We start from the raw sequence: 8,977 nt of genomic DNA, 5'->3' as shown, positions 1-8,977 counted from the left end.
CCTATGCAGTTTCCCTTTTAAATCAGAGGCGGCGGCAAACGCGTCGCATCCCCACACTTCTTTGTCTCGTGTAAACGCTGCTTTTTTGCTGCGAAAATGCGGTATTTATTTTTCAAACATTTTGTATATGCCATCGCTCGAATGGCACCCTTAACACGATGTCACCCTTCGAACATTTCCAGCGTTTCTTTTTTCCTCCACTTGCGAACTTCGGCTGTATATTCACTTGTGGAATTAAAAAAAAAGGTGTTATCATCTATTGTACTTTTTTTTCTACAAGACAGGCGCTCCAATGACTAGCGCTCTTCCCGCTGCCACACTACTTCTCTGAGCGGCGCATTAGGTAGGCCACGGCTCGCAGTCAATGCCAGGTTAGAGGAAATAGCTGACACATTGCTTCCTAACGTCAGCAGCTGTATAGGTAAAAATAAAATGAACTTAAGTTTCAGAAGCACAGAGTGAAACAAATGTGTACTGAGCGAGCACGAAATGCTGCCGCAGGACTGAACTGGTGCCTTTAAACACTGCGGCTTTACCGCATAGACCCTTGGAAAGAGGGGCGGTGAAGGGACAAGACTCCCTGCTTCCTCTGCCTGCAATTGCTTCAAGAAATGTCAACTTCATGCTTCGCAATCCTTTCTTCATAATGGCAGACATTTCGCTTAATTGCCTATTTGCCATAGCAATGCAGGAAAAACAACATGTAGTGTTCGCCTGCCCTGAGCCTCACTACATGTATTGCCGAGAAAACGGCCCGGCTAAGACGGAGACCTCCGCGATAACATGCATAATAACTGTTCAGTTATTACAAAACTTTCGAAAAAGTCATAAGCCAAGCTTTAATTTCGACATCTGATGTCACGGTTACGTTATACTGACATGACACACTCGGCGAAGTCCTCCAGTGCTCACTGAGTAATTTTTGACTATCGCTACCAACATATATGCTTTGCCAAAATCAGACCTGTGAAATTACATGCGACACACTCAGCATGTTCCGCAAATGGGAAACAAGCACCCTGGTCATGCCGTGAAGCTCTTTTTTTTCGCCGTCATCCATTCGGCAATGAATGGGGAAGGAAAAAAAGAAAAATAATAAATAACGCTTAGGACATTTACAAATAAAGGGGACAAAAGGGAGAGGCGGCAAAAAGACATGGGGCAGAAATGTCCGCCATGTATCAATTCTGCTGACCGACAGTACCAGGAAGATACATGTCAGGCAAAAGGCGCGAAAAAAAATGTGTTGCGCCTGTCAGTCACACTGATAGCAAAATTGAATGTTGTTACAGGACCTTCAGCTGCGGTGTACTAAAACGTCTCTTGGCGCTGGCGGTATATTATACCCCTGTCACACGGCCAGTTTCAATGGCCATCGAGTCGAGAGCCATCGAGATTTTCGATCGCCATTGAACTCGAGGGAGTTGTGGAGCTGCTACACGGCAAATCTCAATGGCCATTGAAATCGTTCTCGTGTCTTACGCCAAGCTCGTGTGGCGCCACAATCGCTGCTTTCGGTTTCGCGCAAATAACAAAAATATATTGACGAAACTTAACTAAATGTTGAAATACACTTTCTTGCAGTCATAAGGCGCGTTCACACTTGTTCAAAAATCCGGCAAGCGAAGCGGATTCGCTCGCCGCAAAAACTAGGACCTGTTCTCATCTGTTGACGCCCGGGCGAGTTGGAACGGCCGCGCCGCTGCTGCTTCTCGCTTTGCGCACCACGTCGCCGCTCGCGACGTACACAGATACAGTGAGAAAAGAGCATAAATTTATGCTGTCTACGTACCACGAGCGTATGCACGCTTACGTACGCTAAACGCAGGCGCATTCTCACATTGAGTTCAGCGTATGCTAGCAGAGAGGCAAAAATAAACTTAGTCTCTAGTGGCGCCATCTGGTAGTCAAAACGGGAACCATTACTGTCAACAAACCGCCTCTCTTAGGCCTAACAGCGGCAGAATCGTCACTCTAAATAAAAAATAAAGCAAATTTATCACTTATACGTTTTCTTCTAGGCAAGATGAGACGAAGCGAAAGACCGGTGCCCCATTTATGACCAGTGAACGGACAGAAAAAGGCAGCAACAACGAGAATTCAGTCCGAAGCGAGGGGTCCGGCTTTGAAGGGCGCCGCCATGTTTGTTGTCGTTCGAAGCAATGCTAGCAACCTTGGGCAACGCTCGAAGGCCCTCGAAATCTCGATAGAGTTCCGGGCTGCTCCGTCGACTCGATAGACTATTGACTCGATGGCCATTCAAACTGGCCGTGTAGCAGCGCTCGATCGCCTTCGAGTCGATAGGCTATCGATTCGAGGGCCTTCGAAATGCCCGTGTGACAGGGGTATTAGTTTCAGAAATGGGGGCAACACCTTCCCACGCCATGGGCAAAATCATATGGAACTGAAACCATAAAAATCATGGGCGGTAATCTTTGGGGTAAGCTGCAAAAAAAAAAAAATCACTTGTTTCTCTAACCACAGAGCGCGTTGAAAAAAAAAGAGAAAAAGAAAGCTCCACGATTTTTTGTTTAATTAAGGCTTGTGACACTTACAAACAGGCTCAGGTTTGCAACCGAGCCCGCTGTGTGCACCGCCATGCAGCGGAGCTTCCCAAGTGCACAGTCCACAGGCACTTGTACTCAGTTTTTAACCAGCGAGTGACCGGCGGTGGGAGTCGAACACCCCACCTCCCGCAGCCGAGACGGGCGTCTTAGCCACTACGCCACGACTGCTTTTTTTTTTTTTTTTTTTTTTTTTCTTTATTGCCTGGCTTTGACACAGAAAACTGCACAAAACAAACTATCAACAATAGACAAAAAACGCTATATACACACCCCACATGGTCAGCCAGCATGACTCTGGCTTCGTCAATTTAAAATTCACTCAAAGTACAGAGTGGCTCTAGCCTTGAGAGCCACTCCGGAGGCTCCGCAGCGGCTTTGTTAATGGCCAGAAACATGTGCATGCTTTCTCGAAAGTAAATCCTTGCAGGTCTTGCGTCTGGGTCACAATGAAAGCCTGCCATTCTGGAGCGCCATATACAGTGGAGGCCTGTCAGCATTATTAAGTCAAAAGGCACCCCATCCTCATTTTCAACGCATAAGTACCGGATTCCATACGGGTCTAGTGGAAATTCTTTCTTTAGGGTTCGCTGCAATACATCCCAAAAATAAACCCCTTCCCAACAGTGTAAAAATACATGGTCTATTGTTTCCGGCTTTCTGCAAATTAAACAGTGAGATCCCCAGGGTAAAAACAATTCCTTTCCCTCTAAAAATTTTTTAACCGGTAAGGTCCCGGTGTGCAACTTAAAAAAGAAGGTTTTTGTTCCAGGCGGCACCTGCATTTTTTTTACTCTATTTAAAACATCTTTGCCTGGGCCTCCACTGTACAAGGCCCTGTACAAGGGCTCGGGGAAAACTACATCGCACAAAGCACGGTACAGTTTCTTTCGTTTCACACTGGACAGAAAGTCATTGGAAAACCGCGCGGAAAGAAACCTTATACTGGCAACGATTTCCCGGTAAAAACCGGTGACCCTACTATACACCTCAGCAGTTCCGACTATGTACTCTGGAAGTAGATGCCGCAGCCGAACTTGGCATACGGTACGCAAAAACGGGTCTCTTGTGTCCCGAAAAAACAAAAAACGATTGACCAACTGTCGCAAAAACAAATGGCCTAATCCCAGCCCGCCGTCTTGTACCCGTCGGAACAGGTTGGTCCGGCTGCAGCGCTCCCATTCAGACGACCAGACAAAGACGGCGAAAATTCGGTGCAGCTTTTGAATGCTTAGCCGTGAACAGTGCAACACCTGCATTACGTACCAGAGCCTGCTGATAAAGAACAAGTTGCAAACAGTGGCTCTGGCGAAAATCGACAAGGTCGTTCCTTTCCACTTATCCGCTCTCTCCCGTATCTCTTTGACCTGTCCTGTCCAATACTTTTCACTGTCACGGTACGCATCGAGCGGAACGCCCAAGTATTTATCTGGTGTCGTCGTCCAAGGCACGCTGGCAAACCGTTCAGGCGTAGATGCCCACCTTCCATGCCAAAGCCCAAGGCACTTCGACCAGTTAACCCCGCTGCCTGTAGCTTGGCTGAAATCGCGTACACATTGAACAGCCTCGCTTATGCCTCCCTCGTCAACGGCAAACACAGCAATGTCATCAGCGTACGCCAAGAGCTTCACTTCGGCTGCTTGTAAACTGAATCCCTTAATACTCCTGTTTTTCAGTATTTTCAAACAAAGGGTCTCCACATAAATACAAAATAAAAGGGGGCTGAGGGGACAGCCCTGGCGCACCGAACGCTGCACGCTAATGGGGGCCCCCAGACTCTTGTTAACGATCAATCTCGTCGTGCAGTTCTGGTATGCCAGGGCCACACCCTCGCGAATAACAGAACCAACGTTAACATGGCCTAATACTGCAAACAAAAGTTCATGGGCAACGCAGTCAAAAGCCTTTTCTAAATCTATCTGGAGTATAGCTACCTGATCATTAGTGTCATCACAGCATTCTAATACACTGCGCGCAACATGGATGTTTGTAAAAATGGACCGCCCTTTAATCCCGCAGGTCTGATGCGGACCAACTAATAAATGGATCACGGTCTGCAACCTTCGCGCCAAAACCTTCATGTAAATTTTGTACTCAACGTTAGTGAGTGCTATGGGTCGATATGCTGCTACCAGTCGTAATCTGTCTGTGTCGTCCGTTTTCGGAATCAGCACAGTATGGGAAGAGCCATAGGACGGAGGCAGTGATTTTAGTTTAAAGGCTTCATTAAAGATGACTGTCAAGACCGGGGAAATTGCATGCTTAAATTCTTTGTAGAATGCCGCGCTGAACCCGTCCGGTCCAGGCGACTTACCAGGGTTTAAGCTGTCTATTGCTTGCTCAACTTCCAATTGAGTTATCGCCTGCTCTAATCTGTCTTTAGTTTCGTCGTCCAGGCGCGGCATCTCGGCCAGAAACGCCTCCTTAAAAGTGACAACGTCTACCGGATGCAATGCGAAGAGCGCCTGGTAATGCTCGAAAAAAGCTGCTTTGATATGATCGATGTCCGTTTTAGAAACACCTCTCCATTCTATTTCGTTTATGTGGTTTCTTTCGGCACGGGCTTTTTCTAAACCAAGCGCTCGTTTCGTTGGCGCTTCCCCTGCGGCCATGTCTTCTGCCCTTGCCCTCACCAGCGCTCCCCGATAACGTTCTTCTTCGATAAGCTGTAACTTTTGTTTGGTTTTCCTTATGTCTTCTATCCATTTTCCAGGCGCTCGGCATTCCTGTTTTATCATCTTCTGAAGCAGTGCCTTTAGCTCCATTTCCTCTTTTTTTGCTTCATGACGTATACAGGTGGCTCTATCTATTGCTTTTAATTTTAAAGTTTCTTTAGTGAGCTCCCACTGCTGCCAAATCCTCATGTTACTACTTGGTTCTATTTTTGCTATTTCTTCCCTTACAGCTCGGTTATACAATTCGTCCTGGAGTAGCTTCTCATTTAACTTCCACATTTCCCATGAAAAACCATTCCCCTTCTTAATGAATCCTACGCAGCATTGAACCAAACAGTGGTCAGAAAATGAAACCGGCAGAACTACATAACTATTGCATTTAGGGACCGTTTCCGCGGATGCATAAATTCGGTCTAGCCGTGCGTGACTTGTGCCCTCGAATCGTGTGTACTTTACAGCACGCGTTCCTTCAAGACACTCTGCTACATCCTCGAGGTTGCAGTTCACAATCATTCGTAACAACACTTCGGTGCTTTTATCCCTGAAACCTCGGACGCTTGTCTTGTCGCGCGCACTAAGAACACAGTTGTAATCGCCCATAACAATGAGCTGCCTGTCCGTGCGAAGCCGTTCTTCTACGCTTTCAAAAAACGCGGCTCGGCCATCAACCACATTAGGTGCATACAGACAAACAATGCGCCAGTCGATGTTACAGAGCGAAAAATCGATGGACACGTATCGCCCCGACAGGCACGAATGATGACCGTGTACTTCTATCCCCGGCAACTTCTTAACAAAAAGAATACAGCCAGCCGATGTGCCTACAGCATGGCTAACGACGGCAAAATACCTAGACGTGAAACGTCGCACCATGCTCCCGGTCTCCTCCTCCCCGTCGACTTTGGTCTCCTGCACTGCCAGTATATCGATATCTTGCTCCGTTACAAGTCGGTACAGCTGGCTTTGTTTTCTTTTACCTGCCAGGCCTCTAACGTTTAGGGTGGCGACTTTAAACGGAGTTGCAGAAGCCATTTTAACTTAGGAAGAGGAGACCGAAAGCATGGTGCTTACCTCTCGCGTCCAGCATGTCGCTAGACGATGCCGTCGCCGCCGGTGTCACCCGGCGCGAGCACGTGCTCCTGGTCAGGCGGCGCCTTGTCGCCGCCACGCTTGTCAGTCGGGACCTTTGGGCGCGGCCGCAGGCTGGGCCGTCGCGCTTGCGGCGTCTTTGCCGGCGGTTCCTCCACGCTGGGCTCTGCTGCCTTCTCCCCGTTGGCCTTGGTCTCGGCGTGCGAACGCTTCGCAGGTGTAGTCACGCCGACGTGCACGCGGGAGTCGGCCTTGTCGTCGTGGCTCTCGCTGGCCGCCTTGCGTTCCACGTCCACGTGCACGGGCGGGCTCGCTCCATCGTTGGGCGTTTCCACTGGCGTCGAAGGCGAGTCAGCAGCTGGCGACCCGCTCTCCTGTGCGACAGCCATGTCGGTGTTGCTACTTGCACCAGCTGGCTGAACCGCCACCCCGTCCGTTTTGCCCGCGTCGTCGATACCGCTCGCTGCTTCCTCCGCTTCGACGACGTCCATGAGCTCGGCGGAGTCGCTCGCCGCTACACGCCCGGTAGCCGACGCGTAGGTGCGCACGCAGTCAGCCTCGGAGTGTCCATAGCGACGGCACTTCGAGCACCTGGGCACCTTACAATCACGGCGGACGTGCCCCGTGCCGCTGCAGCGCAGGCACTGCATCGGCCGCCCTGGCACCACCACGAGAGCCAACTCGCCAGCGACTCGTACCTGGTGGGGCAGGTCATCCACCTTCACGCCTGGCTTCAGTTTGAGGAGCACGGTCCTTGTGGTGGACCCCTTCTCCTTCATGCCGGCGACGCGCCAACGCTCCCGGTTGACTTCGGTCACGTTGCCGAACGCCGCGAATGCCGTACGGATGTCCTCGTCGGCGACGCCGTGAAGCATCCAGTGCAGTCGCAGCTTGACTTGGTGGTCCTCTGGGTCAAAAACGATGCAGCGGCGTCCCTTGACTTCCAGCTCCTTCATGGCGGCCAGTTTCTTTGCGGCGTCAGCGCTGCTGAAGGTCACCGCCCACACATGGTTTATCTGGTACGCCCCCAACGCCACGACGTCGGGGAGCGCACCAACGTTGGCGAGGGCGTCCCTGAAGTCTTCGACCCTGTAGGGTCTCACACGCACGTCGCCGTGCAGAAAAACCGTGTTTAAAACAACACGTCCGGTGGGCAGGGTAGGCAGAACGATTTCGTAATCCTTATCGGCGTCGCCGGCAAACCTGTTTCCGCGGCCGGCAACGGCCGCTATCGCCGCTCCGTGGGAGCTCATGATTCTGCGTCCGTCACGCTCGGTGGCTGGAAGTAGAATGACTACGCCACGACTGCGGTGATTAATCCTTGACATATAAAAGCATTTTCCTCGGCGATAAGACATTTCCTCCTTTCCAGGCGTGACGTCAGACAAGCTAGCGCAGCGCCACCCGTGACCGCTTAAACCGGCTTACTGACGCTTCGTCCATGCGCGACGCTTTTCATGTTGTAGGCGGCCGTCACGTGGTGATAACTGGTGATGTGGTGCTCGTTCCGCCATTACTTCTGACCGTGGTCGTCATTTCGACTTCGCATTATTCGCCAACCTACCCGTCCATAACATCAAGACGATCTTTTACCACCAGATTTTCTAAGGTCGACGGCTTTCCTCGGCAACTGAAGGCTTCGCTTATAGCGCTGGTTCTCCCTTCACACTGGATTGAGCGCCTACCCTTGGGTCCTGCTTGGCCTACGCACTACACTTCGCAATGACTGTTCCACATGTGCAGCAGAGCTCACGTCTGTTGCCACTGCTCGTGTTCCTGGCAAATATTTCGAGCACTCGCCAAGCACACCTGTCGACGTTTCCAACAACGCCGGCCGTCTACGCAGCTCTGTGCGCATCACAGTCGGTCAGCCTGCAGGAAAAGGAGGTTCCTTTTCTGCGCAGTTTATTGAGTACGAGCAGACAGTACGGGGGGTTGGCTTGATGTGATTGCATTTGTTATCCTGTTGTTGTGTTCGTATTTCAAGCAGGAATGATATGTCATAGGTTTCCTTTGCACGCGTGGTAGTGATTGTTGTGTTTCGATTTTGTATTTTCTAACGCTTTTAAAAGCTTCCCTTTCGTGAATAAAAATTCAGTTGATAGTCTGCGCTTGTGTTGTGTCTTCTTGTTCGCTTTGGTCCTCGTTTCTTTTTGCGCAGCTAAGTGTGAATGGTAAGCCGAAACCCTTTACAAGTTTAACAGCGGAACTGTATGTGGCTAGCTCCTGGTGTGAGCGTCTACGTATAGGGCTGGGGAAACTCGCGGTTAACGTGACCTGGCCGTCACCCACAACGAGGAAACGTCCGAGCATGCCCCACACCCGTGTTAGTAGAGGCTTCTAAGTTTTGTAACGTTCAAAAGCACTAATGAGAAAGTGTAATCGTAGAGACATTTTCTTTTCGGCACGGAGCAAGTTTGTGAATGGACTTCTTTCAACTGGGATTTGAAGCGCCTCGGAGTGGCCGGAGGCGACATTTCAAGCGGGCAGACGAAAGATGGACGGATCAATACCCTGTGAGCATTCTTTTACAGTTTTTTTCTGTCGTTGCAAGTGAAAGGCGGAAAAGCCATTTTACGACGCGTGGAAAATGGGCAAGAACGTGAATTAACAAGGTAAAAAGTGTTGCTGGTTAATGCCAGATCTTGT

The 8,977-nt window shown here is 50.1% G+C and overlaps 1 protein-coding gene across 1 annotated transcript; it reads right to left on the bottom strand.

Moving 5' to 3' along the window:
• Nucleotides 1-6,248: 6,248 nt before the first annotated feature.
• Nucleotides 6,249-7,597, bottom strand: LOC149334548 (uncharacterized). Its single transcript, XM_089556270.1, has one exon. The coding sequence runs from the start codon at nucleotides 7,579-7,581 to the stop codon at nucleotides 6,331-6,333; it is 1,251 nt and encodes a 416-aa protein (XP_089412396.1). The 5' UTR covers nucleotides 7,582-7,597; the 3' UTR covers nucleotides 6,249-6,330.
• Nucleotides 7,598-8,977: the final 1,380 nt, after the last annotated feature.

The sequence above is a fragment of the Amblyomma mixtum genome, chromosome 8, assembly GCF_055824585.1.
Source record: "Amblyomma mixtum isolate Tamu chromosome 8, ASM5582458v1, whole genome shotgun sequence".
In the NCBI taxonomy this organism is placed as follows: Eukaryota; Metazoa; Arthropoda; class Arachnida; order Ixodida; family Ixodidae; genus Amblyomma; species Amblyomma mixtum.
Note: the sequence above shows the minus strand (reverse complement) of the source record. Positions and strands in the feature narration are given on the sequence as shown.